At 40.7% G+C, this 19544-nt stretch overlaps 1 protein-coding gene across 1 annotated transcript in view; it reads right to left on the reverse strand.

Annotated features, from left to right (window-relative positions):
* PTPRQ (protein tyrosine phosphatase receptor type Q) overlaps window positions 1-19544 on the reverse strand; it is a 239119-nt gene that overhangs the window by 112559 nt on the left and 107016 nt on the right. Inside the window, exons 20-23 of the mRNA XM_063447145.1 lie at window positions 14591-14711; window positions 7901-8061; window positions 7184-7329; window positions 5315-5483 (exon numbers count right to left, since the gene is read on the reverse strand). Coding sequence (XP_063303215.1) covers window positions 5315-5483; window positions 7184-7329; window positions 7901-8061; window positions 14591-14711 — 597 coding nt within the window. The remainder of the gene's footprint in view (window positions 1-5314; window positions 5484-7183; window positions 7330-7900; window positions 8062-14590; window positions 14712-19544) is intronic.

Here is a 19544-nt window from a genome sequence, read left to right on the forward strand (position 1 = left end):
TCATACCCCGGATATTTCCCCGATCTCCCTATGGGAGTCTCACAAGACCGTGATCCGCGGCACATTTATACGCATCGCCTCACAGAAACGGAAGGCGTTCATGCATGAAATGAATGAGTTACACCACACAATCTCGACGCTAGAACTCAGCCATAAAAGATCCCAGCTGAATGCAGTTTACGGCGACCTAATGGAACACAGGAGGAAGCTTAAAGCACTTATCCTGAAAAGACACCTCAGAACGGTGCAACGCACTAAAGGCTTTTATTACGCACATGCTAATAAAGGTGGCAAATATCTTGCAAGGCTACTGAAGGGCCCCATGCCCCATAGACAAATCCGCAAGATACGCCTGTCCTCAGGGGAGATCTCTCCCTTCCCAGAGAAGATCGCGGGAGAATTCAGAATTTTCTACGAGAAACTCTACAATTTATACACGCCTAACGAAGAAATTGAGGCGGCGCGGAATCACACGAGGATACAGGGCTACCTGTCTGAAACGGTCACGAACAAAATAGATCAAGACTCAGCGACAATACTGGACACGCCAATCAGTGTGGAAGAAATAGCCGTGGCTCTCAAAACATCCAAAACTGGTAAAGCACCTTGCCCAGATGGCTTCTCTTTGGGATACTGTAAAAGCTTCTCAGGCCTGCTTCTGCCACGGCTAACCGACGCCCTCAACGCGGTAGGTGAGGGGGGGACTTTGTGTAGGGAATCGGTGGCGGCTACCATCACAGTCCTTCTCAAGCCAGGGAAGGACCAGCTACAGCGCGGCAGTTACCGCCCGATCTCATTGCTAAATGTGGACTCCAAATTGTTTACAAAAGTATTAGCAACCCGCCTAAAATGTCTTCTGCCTGACCTGATACACGCTGACCAGATGGGGTAGGGAAGCCAGAGACAGCACTCTGAGACTGTTCGCCATCCAGCATCACGCTAGGAGGCAGGGGGCCTGATTAATGCTACTATCGACAGATGCGGAAAAAGCATTTGATCGGGTCAACTGGACATATATGATGGAGACGCTGAAATGGCAAGGCTGCGGTGAGAGACTTCTCGCGTGGATATCTGCCCTGTACACAGACCCCCGAGCGACAGTACGAATCAATGGGGCCACAACCACCGATTTCCCGATCCGTAACGGAACCAGGCAGGGGTGCCTGCTCTCGTCACTGCTGTTCGCGCTCAACTTGGAGCCTCTCCTACAAGCGATCAGGCAAAATCCGAACATAATGGGTTACGAATGGCAGGGAGTGCAACACAAAGTGGCTGCTTACGCAGACGACCTCCTCTTCTTTGTCCGTAACCCTAGAATCACACTGCCTTGCCTCCTTTCAGAATTCGATAGATTCGGACAGATGTCTGGATTCAAACTTAATATTTCGAAATGTGAGGTTCTGAACGTCACACTCCCCACGGAGGACTTCCGATCCTTGGAGTCGCACTTCGCGTTCCACTGGTGTCGCGGCAAAAGGAAGTATCTAGGCGTCTGGGTGACCACGGAACCAGAGGATATGTACGATTGCAACTTCACACCCCTCCTAAAGAATATTCTGGCGGACCTATCTAGCTGGTCATATCCACATATCACGTGGCATGGCAGAGTTGCCGTGATTAAAATGAATATCCTTCCAAGGATCCTATACTTCATGCAAACAATACCCCTTGCCATACCAGCGACTTTTTTCTCTGCCCTGAAAACGGGGGTGATTAACTATGTATGGCACGGGGGACGATCTCGGATTCGACATGACATTATGTGCCGACCTAGGATACAAGGTGGGCTGGCATTGCCTGATTTTAAAAGATATCATCAAGCCACGGTACTGCAACGCATACTGGATTGGCACTTAACACCGACGACTAAACAATGGGTGGCACTGGACAGGGGCCTCACGGGTCCGACGCTGGAGGCGAAGGTTTGGGGGAGACCTGGGAGACAGGCCACTTCTGCGAACAATGAGGGGCTGGTCTTGCAGACCCTGCTTAGCTGGCAAGCACTGAGGAGGCAGGAGCATGTATCCCCAATACCCAGCCCAATGATGCCGATCACGCATAATGAAGATATAGGTGGGGGGCTCCTAGCAGGAGCATTGCCCATCGCAAGTGCGAGCGAATATATACCCATATATACAGTCCTTGCAGACGGGAAGTTACGGGATCTCTCATCACTGCTGGACGATAGGCCGCAGACGCTTCTTCTCCAATTTCGGTACCTACAACTGAAACATTTTCACGCCTCAATACCACACAATGAACGATTACACAGAGACCTTACATGGTTTGGAGGACTTTGTGACCGGGGTGCTGAACTAGATCACGCAATCTCGACACTATATCAACACCTGCTGATCGGACAGTGGGATTTAGCAATGCTGTGACAACATAAGAGCTCTATGAGCTCCTATTATCAGGAAATGAACTATAAATTGATATCCCTATAGTATAGAACGCCAGCACTACTACACCGAATTTTCCCATCACTCCCCCCGGTGTGTTGGAGATGCCAAGAGGAACGCGGCACGGTGTTACATATTTGGTGGGAGTGCAGAGATATCACTTCTTACTGGGACATGATCAAGGACACAGTGACGCTTATCCTGAGAGACATACCAGACTGGAACGCGGAATTGGCCTTGCTACACATCTCCACTCAGCCCATCTCGGTGTACAAGAAATTGATCTTACGACACATGCTTAATGCCGCAAAAGCCAACAAAACGAATACTGTGCCAACTAGACAAGAGTGGATCCGCAGGGTGGAAGATATCCAGGGGGCAGAGGAAGCCCATGCCACCATAACAGGTCGGGGAACCAAACACGCAGAAATGTGGATGCCATGGTTTTTATATATTGCCAGGTACCGGTAAGAGGCGGACACTCGGGGGAGTGCTGCTCGGGTACCAATGCTTCCCACCCCCTAATATCATCTCCCACCCACATCTTACAAATCATCGGGGCCCGGTGTGTTTGGGAACGGGGCTGGACGGACCGAATGCAGGTCAGATAGACGACGCTATACGGCTTAAGAATGACAATGACATCCACAGATGGAGAATCACGGGCTGGGGCTTGACGACAGACAGTGGACCCTGACTACTAGTGCTACCACCAGGGACACCTGCTGCCCTGGCTGCTTAACAAACTGGACAAGACCTACTTCATCGTACTGACACCATGACACCAGGATTGACAAGTGCCCAACACACGTACGCACAACAGAGACAGTCGCCCCTGACAGGACACAGATAACAATATGACCTAGCTACATGCGGCTAATCCAACAGTGTGGGGGGGAGGAGACTAGTGAGCAACTCCCGAGCTCTGCTACAGGTGATTGTTGCGGGGGAAGAGTCGGCGCCCACATTAGAAGTGGGCTCACTACTGTAGGTACATGCACATGGAAATAATGGGTAATAATGGGTTCTGCGACCTGGGAGTGGTGAGTGATGAGCTTATAACTTAAACAGAAAAGGGTACCTAAGCGCCATAGGACAGATGGAAGCTCCTTACGAGCACACCCCAGGATACGGAAAAGGTGACATTATGACATGTACAGACGGCTCTGCGGGGTTTCCGGACATAATCCACCATGCTATCTTCATTCGCTCGACCTTACATGACGCTAGCATCGGGACTCACTGGTCTCTCCTCCTTTACTATACTCTTATACGGCCTAATCTGTACTCCCTAAGGTGGCAATTAATCATCAGATACGCTTAGTTTTGTTTAAAACAGATGGGTCTTGACCATCTGCTGTGTCACAACTAAGAGTAGTGGTACGTCGCGAGTAAACACACATACATATACGCATACATTGATACACCATCCTAGGATAAAGCTCATCTACTGCACTTCCATTTAGGGGAAGGGAAATAGGGAACTTAGGTAAAGGTAAATAAATCAATATTCAGAGCTTAAGACCTTGAAACGTTATGTTCAATTGTATTATGTTGGATCTAGGAACTTTCATGTTTATTATGACTTATAGCGGTAATATTGTATTTCTTGCTGGCCTGCGAGCCAACTCTTTGCTGGCTTTCATGACTCAATAAACAGATTTACAAAAAAAAATAAAGTGGCTCTGTCATCTCAAACGTACATTTTACATATTGTTTTTTCAAAGCAGCTCCTACTTTAAAGAGAAATAGATCCGAAATGAATAAACAATGAACAGATTCTGAAAGAGGAAGAGAAAAGGAGACAAAAGGAAAAAGGCAAGTTTGAGATGACTGAGCCACTTTAAGAGACTTATAATATTTCACACAAGTAGCTACTGGCTCAGCACTTTATGGAGCCTCCTCACTCTTGTCCCTTTAACCCTTGCCCTAGTGTCTCCCGCTCTTGTTTTTTTTTCGTCGCTCTCTCTTTCTTCTTTTTTGATTCCCCTTCTCTTTCCCTAAATATTATATTTCTTTTTCCTATCTAATCACCGCACTTCAAAATACTTTTTCAGCTAACAGTATGCCAGACAATGATTAATAAATTTGAAATGCAACATCTGTTCTCTTACTTTTGTTGTTAATTCATTGACCTCTAATCTTTTAAAAATATTTTATTGTTAATATGAATAAATAAATATTGTTTAAAAAAAGAAATAAATTATACATAATGGAATGTGAGACACATACTAGATGCAGTTATTTGAACGCAAATATTTAGTTGCCAACTACTTGATAGTATTCAAATTAAAAGAAGAGTGCAATTCAAAAAAACATGTTCTCTCCGAAATATAATTTATTGTTTAATTTTTTTTTTTTTTTATCCTTTTGTGAAGTTACTTTTAAAATGTTTGCCCATGGGGACCTTTGGTATCAAGTGGATGCAAACCTGGAGAGCCAGACTAGATGATAACAAATTGAGACTATAATAAGTGATATCCTTAACACCACAATAATTTGATACATTTTCTTCAGCATATTCCTTAATATATTACAGGAAATCTATAAACAAAATTTAAATTACACTGAAAATCAAATACTAACATTTATTGCTACATCCTGTGTGGGAAGCCCAACTGCGCAAATTATTCAGGGTTCCAGATGTTGGTATTAAAAGTCACAAATGCAAAATTTTTTGGCAGATTTGTGTAGTTCTATAGCACAAAATTCTTAGGCTGAGAACAGGGAGATTTGCAATGCATATTAGAGGTAATATAGAATATCATATGAGGCAATAAACAGTTTTTGGTGGAATTACAGTAGTGTTAATAAATAGATAAAAAAAAGTTTTACCAACTACAAAGTCAAAGTCACATACTGAATGTTATCCCCAAATATGTACAGACGTATAGAACATTATGGTAACTTACTATCTTGTTCTGTTTTAATTGAGATCACCTCGCTAGACTGATTTCCATCTCCGTGTATAGTGCTTGCCGTAATCCATAGATCGTACTGGCTGTATTTAGCCAGACCATCAACAATGGCAGACAAAGCAGTATTATAAACAAAGCTACTAATGTCATCATCAGTGACGGCCTGCAAAACAAAATATCTTAGTTATTTACAATTATTTCCTCTACTGTCATATAGGTATCTGAAAAAAACTCTGAAACCTAGCTATCAAACTAAATGAGACAAAACTAGCTGTTTTGCCTGGTGGAAGCATGAATGACACCCATAAGCAAACATAACCAAATGTTGTAACCATTAGGAAATCAAAAACACATAAAACACAAATATTGTTAATTAGAAAAAAAACTAAAAGATTGAGAAATAAGACTTGTGGCGGAACCAACCTCGCCACTGAGAACTGGAGAAGCCTGGTTGCTAGCCTCCTGCCCAGTGATTATGGTCCCTGGGAGATATTGCCCTTTAAGGGACTGAATTGGGGCTTATGGACTGCTACCATAATGTACTGACCCTTTAAGAACTACTTTTGGGCATGTGAATTGTATAATACTGTTCCTAACCCTTTAAATACTTTGGGGAAAGATTGGTACTTTTTTATATGGCACTTCGGACACAGTCGAAGCTGTCGAAGTGCCGAAGTTGTCGAAGTGGCCGGCATCGGACAAAGGACCACGTGGCGGCGGCCATTTTAACTTCGAACACCGCCGACCCTTACCATCCCCTCCACTTCGACACTTCAACTAAAGTCGTAGTACCGGCCACACTTCGAACGGGACTTAGCCATTTTTATGCCAGAAATTGACCGACCGCACAGCCCAAATCCATGGAACTGTTTTGGGCAGGAAAATGTGCTTGTGGTCGGTCATAAAGAGACCTCCAGCTAACTATTGATCTACTGGAGGGATTTGAACAATTTTTGAGAGTGTTCCTAATTGAAGTATGCTGAGTAAGAAAATGTATGTTTTATGTTTGTGACATGTATATTTTAGAAGTTACAAATATTGTGTAAAAAGTATATTTTAAACTGTATGAATAATGGGATTAAGTGTCACACTAAGGGGAGGGGATGTGTGGGTTGCACCCGTGATACTATTGGTTATTTTATGCCTCCCCCTGGGTGTGGCCTGTATGTGTACACTTGTAATAAAAGCCAGGCTGGATGTGCCAGTCCAGAGTTCCTGTTTTACCCTCAAAGTGAAGTGTCGTCTCATTATTGGGGGAGGATTTATTGTATGCTGTTCCAGTTTGACTGCTAGGATTGAAAACCTATTCGTATGGTTCCTATTCAACTGTCTACAGCATTCAGAGGCTTGAGAGGATTTATATGCTACTCAGATTCAGTGATTGTGGTGTCTGCCAGAGTGCTTGGAGTCCTCAGGAAACGCTAGGAGCATCCTTTAACGGAGGTACCCAGTCGGGGTGCCAGGCGATCCGTTACAAGACTCAATGTGTTTAGCCACTGCTGTCAAGACTAGCACTAAAGAGACCCCAACGGGAGGTCTAATGCATTCTAACTGGTGTGTGATTTACAAATATCAACGTTATACAACCAGTGATCATTAATAGTTGGGGCTTTTAGTAACCGCACTACTTCCTACCAAAAAATAACAAATCAGTTCCTTCTTTAAAATAAATAATGATAATTTAAGATGGCCCTATGAGATGGCCCTCATAGGACTGACTATTAAATAGGGAAGGTCGAACATGAAAGAGCAAATATACTGCATCACGTCCCACTGGTAGATATCATGGCACATTTCTTGCCATACTTTATTTAATTAACATACATAGTAATAACACAAACATGTCATATATAAGTCTCCTACCTTGATGTAAGTGCCAGTAATATTGTTATAATAGATTGAATAAAACTGTATAACTCCATTGGGTTTCGTTGGGGGAATCCAGAACACCATAATTGATGAAGAAGTAATGTTTCTGTATGACACATTCTTGGGAGGATCACTTGGAGCTTAAATAAACAGGAATAGACACAAATCAAGGATTTGTCTACAACACAAAATGCAAGAGCAAGTTAACTGGAATATTTGCAACTAACAATTAAATTAGTATTTATATAGTCTACTTGCTATATAACTAAGACATTCTTACATTACATACAAGAAAGGGACAAATACACTAATAATGATCAAAATTGCTTATAGCAGTGTTGTTAACTAAACCACTTCTTCCAGTATAAGAATTGATGTATTCCGCCAATCACCGTAGAGACCAACTTTAATTGGACATGTTTGAAATAGAACACAGGCCACCAGGTAGAGTATGGGAAATAATGAAATTGAAGTGTCTCTGCAGCACTCTAAATGCAGAAGATATTTAATTTGCTTAGAGGCGCTTCTCCCCACATGGTTTCCAACAGGGAGTAGGGTTTTAGCAACAAAAGTAGATTATCCAATGCATGTTTTGTCCATTATATAAGATTATACCCTGTTTCTTAAATCATTAGTTATTTCTCAGGGAGTTGGATAGTGAGTTTCCACTTACTTTTATAACCCAATAAAAAGTAACAACTGAGCACATACCTCCTTCTGCAGTTCTGAATTTATGAGTAAGACTTTTTACATTCCCATCACCAAAACGTGTACTTGTTGTAACATATGTATAATATTCTTTGTTGTTTTCCAAGTCCATCAACTCTATTGAGGTGTCTGTTACTTGAATGGTTTTATTAGAGTCTTCATTCCTTAAAATGAAATATATTAATTATTGTAAACAATGTATACATTTTTTTTTATTCTTTATTTTTGTTGTGCATTTAGCAGACAAAACAGCATTAGACATGGCATTGCTTCTATACAGTATAGATTTTTTTTCTTCCGTATATATTAATGAGGATCCTATGGCAAGAGATTTGCAAATGATTGCTGCAAAAACTTGCAGATAACTTGTGATTGGATACAGGGCCGGCCTTAGGGGTGTGCGAGCTGTGCGGCCGCACAGGGCGCCATGGAGAATGGGGGCGCACCGTGGCCGACACAGCTCGCACATGGCCGGGTGACAGGGGAGCAAAAAAATAAATGAAAAGAAAAATCGCGGGGGCGGGGCTTACAGAGTGGCGGGGGCGGGCCTTATCGCTAGACGGGGTGGGGCTTATACCTACCCAAAGTCCCTGGTAACTGCTGCAGATGAAGAGGGAAACAGGAAGGAGTCCCTGCTTCCCCAACATCTAACTGCTTCCACTCTCCCTTCATCCATAATGTAAAAAGGTAAGTCTGTGTGTGTGTGTGACTGCCTGTTTGTGTGACTGTGTGTCTTTGTGTCTGCCTGCCTGTGTGTGTGTGTGTGTGTGACTGTCTGACTGCCTGCTTGTGTGTGACTGCCTGCCTGTGTGTGACTGCCTGCCTGTGTGTGTGTGACTGTCTGACTGCCTACTTGTGAGTGACTGCCTGTGTGTGACTGTTTGCCTGTGTGTGTGTGACTGTCTGCCTGTGTGTGTCTGCCTGCCTGTGTGACTGTCTGCCTGACTGCCTGTGTGTGAATGTTTGCCTGTGTGTGTGTGACTGTCTGCCTGTGTGTGTGTGTGTGTGTGACTGTCTGCCTGTGTGAGTGACTGTCTGCCTATGTGTGTGTCTGTGACTGTCTGCCTATGTGTGTGTCTGTTATGGTCTGCCTGACTGCATGACTGTCTGTGTGTGTGTGACTGTCTGTCTGTCTGCCTGTGTGTGACGGTTTGCCTGTGTGTGTGTGTGACTGTCTATGTGTGGCTGTCTGCCTGTGTGTGACTCCAATTGTGTGTGTCACTGTAGCTGTGCCATTGTGTGTGCCTGTATGTATGCCTATCAGCGTGAGTGTCTGCATGCCTGTAACCAAGTGTGTATGACTATCTGCTTGTAAAGGAATATGTATGACTGTTTGTTTGTGACTGTGTGTGTGACTGTCTGCCTGTAACTGTGTGTGACTGTCTGCCTGTAACTGTGTGTTTGGCTCTCTGACTGTCTGCCTGTAACTGAGCATGTGTGACTGTCTGCCTGTAACTGTGTGTGTGACTGTCTGCCTGTAACTGAGCATGTCTGACTGTCTGCTTGTAACTGTTTGTTTGACTGTCTGCCTTTGCCTGTGTGTGTAGCTTTATATATAAGGCAACTTGTTGGGGGCAGGGGGGCGCCGTGAAGACTTTTCGCACAGGGCGCCTAATGGCCTAAGGTCGGCCCTGATTGGATAACTCAAGACAAGGTGCTACAGCTATTAAAGAAAATTTATGTAAATAAAGCTATGGGGCCTGACGGTATTCACCCACGAGTACTTAAGGAGCTAAGTAGGGAAATAAGTGAACCTCTGTATTTAATTTTTCAAGATTCTTTCAGGTATTGTACCGGAGGATTGGAGGAAGGCAGATTTTGTTCCTATATTTAAAAAGGGTTCAAAATCCTTGCCTGGAAATTATAGACCTGTGAGCTTAACTTCTGTAACTGGGAAGATATTTGAAGGGCTATTAAGGGATAATATTCAGGAATTCATTGAGAAGAACTTTGTTATTAGCAATAATCAGCATGGTTTTATGAAGCATAGGTCATGTCAAACTAACCTAATTGCATTCTACGAAGAAGTAAGTAGAAGTATAGATCAGGGTGTTGCAGTGGATGTGATCTACTTGGATTTTGCCAAGGCATTTGATATGGTTCCTCACAATAGGTTAGTCTTCAAACTAAAATAAATTGGTCTAGATGAATATTCTTGTTCTTGGGTAGAACATTGGCTTAAGGATAGAGTACAACGTGTTGTCATTAATGGTAAATTCTCAGGCTGGACAAAAGTGGTAAGTGGTGTCCCTCAGGGTTCTGTTTTGGGACCAATTCTATATAACATATTTATAAATGATCTTGAAATAGGCATTGAAAGCCATGTATCAGTGTTTGCAGATGACACAAAACTTTGTAAAGTATTAAAATGTGAGCAGGATATTGCTTTGCTGTAGAGGGATTTGGATAGATTGGGGGACTGGGCACTAAAGGCAAATGAAATTTAACGTAGAGAAATGCAAAGTTATGCACTTTGGGGTTAAGAATGCACAAGCAATTTACACCCTAAATGGTAGTGAACTAGGGATAACCACACACGAGAAGGATTTGGGAATTGTTATAGACAACAAATTAGGCAGCAATATGCAATGTCAATCTGCAGTTGCTAAGGCCAGTAAGGTTTTCTCATGTATAAATAGGGGCATAAATTCTCGGGATGAAAATATAATTTTGCCTCTTTATAAATCGCTGGTAAGACCACACCTTGAATATGCTGTGCAATTTTGGGCACCTGTTCTAAAGAAAGATATCATGGCACTAGAAAAAGTCCAGAGACGAGCTACAAAATTCATAAAAGGAATGGAGCATTTTAGTTATGAAGAAAGTTTAAAAAATTTGATCTGTTTAGTTTGGAAAAACAGCGCCTGAGAGGGGATATGATAACATTATACAAATATATCCGGGGCTAGTACAAACCTTTATCTGGAAATCTATTCATAAACAGGGCTATACATAGGACACAAGGTCACACATTTGGGCTGGAAGAAAGGAGATTTAATCTAAGGCAAAGAAAAGTTTATTTTTTTTACAGTAAGAGCAATAAGGATGTGGAATTCTCTGCCTGAAGAGGTGGTTTTGTCAGAGTCATTACAGATGTTTAAACTGCAATTGGATAAATACTTGCAAAAACATAACATACAGGGATATCATTTCTAATTAGTGGGGTAATAGCTGCTTGATCCAAGGAGACATCTGTCTGCTATTTTGGGGTTAAGAAGGAAATTTTTCCTAGTTTGTGGCAAAATTGGAAGCGCTTCAGACTAGGTTTTTTGCCTTCTTTTGGATCAACAGCAAAAACATACATGAGGAAGGCTGAACTTGATGGACGCAAGTCTCTTTTCAGCTATGTAACTATGTAACTATGTAACTATGAGTCATGATATTATGGACCAAGCTAGCCTGAATAACTGCACATTTTTAGGTTAAAGGATCACTATAGTGTCAGGAAAACAAAGCGGTTTTCCTGACACTATAGTGCCCTGAGGGTGCCCCCACCCCAAGGGTCCCCCTCCCGTGTCCCTGAAGGGGTAAAAACCCCTTCAGTTACTTACCTTAATACAGCGTCAGGCTCCCTCGGTGCTGGCCTCTCCTCCCACTCCGATGTCAGTTCCCCCGGCCGACATCACAGGAGCCAAATGCGCATGCACGGCAAGTGCCGCGTGCACATTCAAAGTGTCCATAGGATAGCATTTCTCAATGCTTTCCTATGGATGCTCTGCGCGATGGAGGCATAATATGCCTCCAGCGTCGCAGAAGCGCCTGTAGTGGCTGTCCGGAAGACAGCCACTAGAGGCTGGCTTGACCCCTAATGTAAACATAGCAGTTTCTCTGAAACTGCTATGTTTGCATATGAAGGGTTAAAACCTGAGGGACCTTCATTGAGCTGAAGTGGTCTGGAGGACTATAGTGTCCCTTTAATAATGAGATAGTAAAACTGCACAAGTTTTGAATTAATAACAGATATGTTGAGTGTGCCACAGCAACAATATCAAGCGTAGTATAAACAGGTAATACACCATGGCATATAGATCATCAGCACATTTGTGCGTGTTAGTAACAAAAATAGTTAAAATAAAATGCGATTGTAGAAATCCTGACTAACTGGGTGGCAGCAATAAAGCAGGAAGTGATAGCTAATTGTATGTGGGAATACTAGGTTATATATGATTAGTTAGACATGAGATTTGTGACTTAGTACTTGTGCCACTGAACTACCAAATAAGTTGTTGTTAATAGGACTTTCATTAAAGTTACATGCTAAAGTTTATGTATGCTAAACTGACTGAAAATACAATATGGCGGCGCTTGACTGGACTGCCGAGCGGACCAGACGTGCTCCTGTGAGCTCCTGCATCTGGTTCTGAAATTCTGGGTTTAAACCCAAGCCGCTCGTTTTTCTTGCTTGCTGCTGGTAGCATTCCTACTGTGGGGGCCTCAGTAAACAAATTACACCTCACACAAGTTTCTTACACAATGGATCACCTAAACCGAGGCTTGCGGCCTACACGAGATCAAGCTGTGGAGAGGCGGCCGCTCTCCTAGTTCTTTGGCTTACAATCTGACACACTCAGCTGTCTCCCCCTCCTCCCTTGGACCGTTGGGGGGTATCCCGGTCCACACTGGATTACTCACTGAGCCTCTGTCTCAAGCAACTGCTCCAATGCCTGTCTTGACTGCAGCAGACCCACTCACAATGGCAGACATGCAACCGTCCCCAGAGCAAGGGCTGTCACAGTTAAATTACTGAAGACACAGCAAGGTGCAGCAGAGCACATGCTAGATCGCATAACTGAGCACTTTGAAAACTTCTGGGCAAAATTAGAAGCACGACTTGTAGCAGCACTGAAGCCCGATCGGATCTATGAGCACAGAGAGAAGAAGCGGGAGGCGAGCAGGCCCCCCATGGGTGCAGCTTCACCACAAGCACCTGTGTCTCATAACTCTGGCCTACCTGGGCTGAGGGCCAGCAGGGATAAACTCCCTTTGCATCGTCCACTAAAGCAGAAGACCCAACGCTGCGAATGGCGGCAGCCCACCAGGAGCCTCAGCCAATTTTTCACTAGGAAGGACTTGGGCTCAACCCAGAGCATCCGAGTCCATGGACCCATGATGAAACCCTAATTACCGGCCTGGGGCTGGGGGGACTCCATACTTGACTCCCGCATCACAGAGTCTTTGGGCTGTCGCCCTTTGCTGGTGAAACAGGGCATCGGCTGAAACTGGACTTATTATCCTGGGCCCGCTGCTAGTTGCCAGACAGATCGTTCTCACCTATGTGCAAAGGTCACATTTTCTTTATCTTATGCCTTTCCTTTTAATTATTTTGTGATGTATGGTCTGGGAACTAAAGTTCAGAGCCAATGTATATGTTTTAATTTAAAGTAGTTGAACAAATAAAGCCTGATCTAATTGGCCAAGGACTTTGGTAACTCCCTTTATCTTGTGGTAAGGGACTTTAAATTGTCAACCCAGCCTGCAATTAGCAGTGCTGCTAAATAGAATCCAGGAAACGGAACTTGTTAGGAAGGGCTGCAAGCATGTGTCTGGACATGTCTGCAAGTTATGATAGAATCATGCAAATTATTTTTGAAATATAGAAGCTAGGTTTTAGCCAGGAATCTTTACTTACACTGTGCTGATGTTATGCCTGCTTACAGACATAATTGTTTTTATTTTTATGGCATTTTGGCAATTTGCTTTTACCATCAATACAATTAATTGCACGTAACTAACAGCAATGTATTTTTCATGGCTCTTTTGCATCTATTGTATGTTATAGAATTGCTGTTTGTTTGTATGTGCTAATTTGTTTGTACACGTTCTTTGTAGTACCAGAAAAGAGATGCAAAATAATAAATTATAATATATAAAATATATGTACTCGAAAAGTAATAATGGATGAATAAATGACAGTTTAAAATTCTTTACATTTACATTATAAACATCGTAAAGAGCCCCAAAATGATAACTTAGACACAAAATGGCCCTTGATCCATGTATTCTTATTCTACCTGAGCATATCTACATAGTTAATTTTTTTTCTTTCAAAAAAATCCAAAACATTATTGTTTAACCCCTTTAGGACCGAACTTCTGGAATAAAAGGGACTCATGACATGTCACACATGGCATGTGTCCTTAAGGGGTTAAAAGTTCCATTTATTATGAAAGAAATCCTAAGATATGTATCCAGCTAGTTACACAAAGAAAATAGACAATTTTAACAGCAACTTTATGGTGACTCAAAGTGCTTCAGTGTACACTCCCTGATTTATTGAAATCAGCACACGACTGAAAGACGTTACTGTTGTCCAAATTAGCAACCATTTTAGCCACCTCATAAGAAAAGATGGCTGAATCAGAGCCTCAAGGAATCAAACACGCTTCTTGGAGTCATGAACTGCTTTTTGGTTTAACTTATTGAACTTTCACCTCAAATCAGCTTTTACAGTATAAACTTTTTTTAAAGTAACCTGGTAGCACAGAAGTCACTCAACACTCCAATTCGTAAAGTGGTGTTATGCAAGAATGTAGGTGGGCAACAACTGCTGGAATTGTAAGCTGACTTTGATGCACATCAAAATGTTTTTGTTTTGTTTTTTGTGTTTTTCTTTTGATTTTGTTTTCAGTAACCCTTTCTTTAACACTTTGAGAGTTATCAAACACAGTGAATCAGTTAAAGAATGTAGCTTACCAGATGTAAACTGTGTAGAAAAGAATATTTCCATTTGGCTCAAGAGGTTGTTTCCATGACAACTTCACAATCATACTAGATGACTGTGTTACGTAGAGGGAGAGTGGGGGAGATGACGGAGCTGTAAATACAAACATAAATTTTATTATAAACCAGCTAAAATATCTGACTACAACAAACATTTCATTGTAACTGTTAATAGTCGACCGAGACAAAGGAACAGGTATTTCAACTCTATCAACTGCAATAATTCTGCTTCATGTTTTTTGGCCAAGAAAGGAGGACAATTTTTCATGGTGGAGTAAGCACATCTGTTTCTATGATTCAATGGAAAGAGCAATTCCATGAGAAAACAGATCAGTAGGCATGCCACGGCAATGTTCTTAATATATTACTTCAATTCTGAGTTGTAATATTGTTTTGTTCCAATTACAGTAAAATCTACTTTATAGGTGTGAACGCATGTAAAACTAAACTATTTTTCTTTTTTTTTTGCACTACTCTGTTGGGAGAATAGAAAATGCTGGAAATGATTACAACAAGCTTCAAGAGGTGGGAAAATTCCTGCTGAGCAGAACATTGAGAGATCATAAAAATATTGGATTCTACGCAGGGCTTAAATTGTCCCACGCTGCACAACTTATAACACACTCTGACACCACAATTATTAAAAGAGAAAAGGGTACATATGGGGAATAGATCAGTCATTACAAAGTCATACAGACCTTTGTGCAATAGTTGTTTGCAAAAAATAAATCATTACTTAAATGATATATAAAAGAAATAAAATACACAGGGCTAGTAACTGATGGCAGTTTTTCAAAAGCCAAAATCAGCTTGGATTTTTACTTTTAATTTGTTTGTTGTATTTTGTTTTTTTTTCTAACTGGCTGGACTTTTTTTTTGGCAATGCTTCTTCTGCACCGTCCACTTACCAATATATGCTTTCTAAATCTCCCAATCCCATGATGGGAACCAACCTCTTTTTTTTGTTGTTGTTAACAATTGATGCTATAGATATTATGCTTGTTGATTTTATCTTTATGTTATTTTTTTGAAAGTTATAATTAAAGACTTTCAATAAAACTTAATTGCAAGTAAACAGTATGAGTGTAAGCCACCAGTAGCTTGCATTGTTTGTGCGGTTGCTTCATGCATGCCTGTTATGTAATTTACATCACTCCCCACCCCAAACCCCCCCCCCCCCCAAAAAAAAAACAGAGAAATAGACGGGGAAACATGAGTCCCTTAGCTTATTTGTGCTGCCAAATTACACAAATCCCAATGCATTTGCTTTATTAGAGTGCATTTCAGCGCTCCACTGTCATAATACATTGTTGAAAATTAATCAGCAAATTCTCTTTAAATTATTATTTTTTTTATTTTAAGTCCAAATATTTGGGCCTGAGGTGGACCCTTTCCCAGTTTTCTGACTAGGTGAGCAAATCAGCGTGGTAAAGGAAATTGAGAATCCTATATGAAAGGTTATGCTAGAGTTATATACAATAGAAGCAGGTTATACCCTTAACCTTTAACTGCAGTCTCTATTACTACAGTAATGTGGATGAACCTATCTTTCCTTGATAGTCAAACACTAATCTGTCACAAATAGCAAAAAATAGAATCAATTATAGATCTTCTGTATTAGATGCAACAGACTCAGTAATAAAGTCCAATTTTGGTCTGTGCAAATTTCTTTATCCCAGGTATTCTCTTCAGTAGCAACACTCCACAATAGAGTTTAATATATGAAAAAAATATATGCAGAGAAAAAAAAAAAAAAAAAATATATACATATATAATTAATGAAACTCTGTATTATTGAAATGCTTAAGAAATAGTCAAAAATGAATTAAAAAATAAAACTTGCTTTATTTAGCTCTTTGCTGAAATCAATTTCTAAAAGTTCAAGTAAAAGGTTTTCATAAATTAATGACAGAAAAAACTTCATTGGCATATGTCTATCGGCTGATTTGCAAAGTGCATGTTAAGGCAGACCTTGTATTGCTCACGGCGTCCCGGATCAGCAGCTTGATGTTGCCTTGCTGGATACAATAGGTAAGTGTGCCCTAGATGCTGGCTTGCAGTGATCAGCCCTCAGTCCTTCCAGACGCGTTTCTCCGGCACAGCGGCTTTTTCAATGGATGTGGACTGTCGGGCAGTTGCTGCTTATATAGTAACGTATTTTCATCCAATTTTCACATATCGGTAAGCACACATTATTGGTTGTCTTACATACATTTTACATTTAATATTGTTACATTATCATAATACTGGCATGTGTTTTCAAGTTCTCATTCTTAATCTTTAAGTATTATGTTACAATTATTGTTGCTGTTTGTAACCATAGTAACTCCCGCTGAATATCAGTTTTAAACGTAACTGTCATTTACTCAGATGTTTATTGCATTGATACATTTACGGATGAAAAGTCAATTTTAATAATGTGTAACAGTTCACATTATATTCATACCTATCTAAGAGGGAAGTAATTAAATGGACAAATTGAAAAACGGATTTTGATACAGATAGTACTAATATATATTTCATCTAATACTGCAATCATTTTCATTTGCAGGATAGAGTGCCTAAACTGCTGGTTCAAATTAGTACTGACTGGTACTATGTTAATATAGGACTTTCTCACTATCTTACCACATACATTTCTTAAAGGGACCTTGTCCTCATTTTAATTTTTAATTAGGACATAGTGGGATAGAATGTTTTACCAAACATTTTATGCAAACTCAAGATATACCCAGAAAGGAAGAACCCGTGGATGCATTTCAACACAGTCAATTGAGACCTACTTCCCTTTTTTATCCCTATAATCAAGTCTCAGCCGGGATGGAGATGTTTGAGGAACTTGTCACAGAAGACATAAGAAAAATGAAGAAAAATAATTATCAAAGAAATAATCTCACTAAGAAAGAAACGGAAGCGCTGGAGAATCTATCAAAAAACACGGAAATATGCATTAAACCGGCAGACAAGGGTGGAGGAATTGTGATTATGACGAAAGAATATTACCTGAATGAAGCAGATAGACTGTTGGGAGATGAGGAAACTTATGAAAAACTATCCAAGGATCCATTGGAGAACATACAAATAACACTGAAGGACATGCTTGTGAAAGCTAGAGAGACAGGAATTTTAAAGGAGTCAGAATATAGATTCCTGAACATAAATTTCCCTAGAACACCGACATTCTATTTTCTGCCGAAAATTCATAAGAATCTGAGAGCACCACCAGGCAGACCTATCATCTCCGGCATTAACTCCATTACCTCTAACTTGTCTCAATATATCGATTTTTTCTTACAACCATATGTATTCAGGGTAAAATCACATCTAAAGGACACAACACAAATGATTCGTGAATTGGCCTCCGTGGTATGGAGGGATAATTTTGTTCTGGTATCTATGGATGTGACATCACTGTACACTATTATCGAGCACAAATTAGGTTGCAACTCGGTAAAGAACACACTGAGTAAGACTGAAGACCTGGAAGAATCACAAATTGACTTCATCATCGAGGGTATCGAGTTTATCCTTAAGAACAATTATTTCCTTTTTGAAGGTCAATTTTATCTCCAAAAAAGAGGGACTGCAATGGGGACGAAATTTGCTCCCAGTTTCGCCAACATTTTCATGGGTGAATGGGAAGAAAATCATATCTGGAATACCCACCCATGGAATAATAACATCCACAGTTACAGAAGATATATAGACGATATCTTCTTTATATGGGAAGGGAGTACAGAAGAACTGCACAAGTTCCTTGAATACACCAACAACAACAGCTGGGGAGTAATACTCAATACAGTCCATAGTACTACGGCCGTAGATTTTCTAGATCTCACCATCTATATAGATTCAGGCACCATAAGAACTAAGACACACTTCAAAGAAGTTGATGTCAACAGTTTTATCTTGAAAGAGAGCTGTCATTTTCCAGCATGGTTAAAGAATGTACCATACAATGAATTTAGAAGGGTAAGACGAAATTGCACAGATCAAGAAGTGTACATAGAACAGGCGGAAAAAATAAAGCATACATTTCTGACGAAGAATTATGATTCTAAGGAAGTGGAAGATGCACTAATAAAAGTGAAGAATCTAGACCGTAATAGCCTCCTAAAGGAAAAAGAAAAAGACATCAAGACAACATCACAACAATCCAATCTGTTCCCACCTATTATTTTGGATTACAACAAGGAGAATGTAAAACTCAGAAAAATCCTAAGAAAACATTGGCACTTGTTGGAAAAGGATAAACTATTGACTAGTATTATACCAGACAAACCGAGGGTAATTTTCAGGGGAGCCAAGAATATTAAAAATAAACTAACAAATCAACATCTAAAAATGAACAAAAAAGAAGGGACTAAAAAGAAAGGCTTCTTTTATTGCAATGAGTGCATTACCTGCAAGACCAGTAAAAATACCTCAATGAAAGGAGTACATGAAATTACAAAAAGAAAGTCCAAAGATGATAACGAAGTATTTAGAATTCGGGACTTTATTACGTGCCAAAGTACACATGTTATCTACGTACTGGAATGCCCATGTGGACTCCAGTACGTGGGTAGGACGAAAAGACAACTGTACATTAGAATAAGAGAGCATATGCTTAATATTAAGAAGAAGTATATGCAACATACGGTATCGGCCCATTTTGCAGAGTACCACGGAGCAGATATGAGTCTCCTGAATTTTAAAGCCATATGTAGAGTAAAAAAACATTGGAGAGGTGGAGACCATATAAAGCAGTTGGGAATACAAGAAATGAAATGGATATATACTTTAAATACATTGCAACCAAATGGTCTGAATGCAGAATTCGAACTATGCCACTTTCTAGGTTGAATCATCTTAAAACAAGCCAATAATTCGTATATAACACTAATTTGAGAAATAGAAGAATGCTATAAAATTAACTAGGAAGCTC

Source organism: Pelobates fuscus, chromosome 3 (genome assembly GCF_036172605.1).
Source record: "Pelobates fuscus isolate aPelFus1 chromosome 3, aPelFus1.pri, whole genome shotgun sequence".
In the NCBI taxonomy this organism is placed as follows: domain Eukaryota; kingdom Metazoa; phylum Chordata; class Amphibia; order Anura; family Pelobatidae; genus Pelobates; species Pelobates fuscus.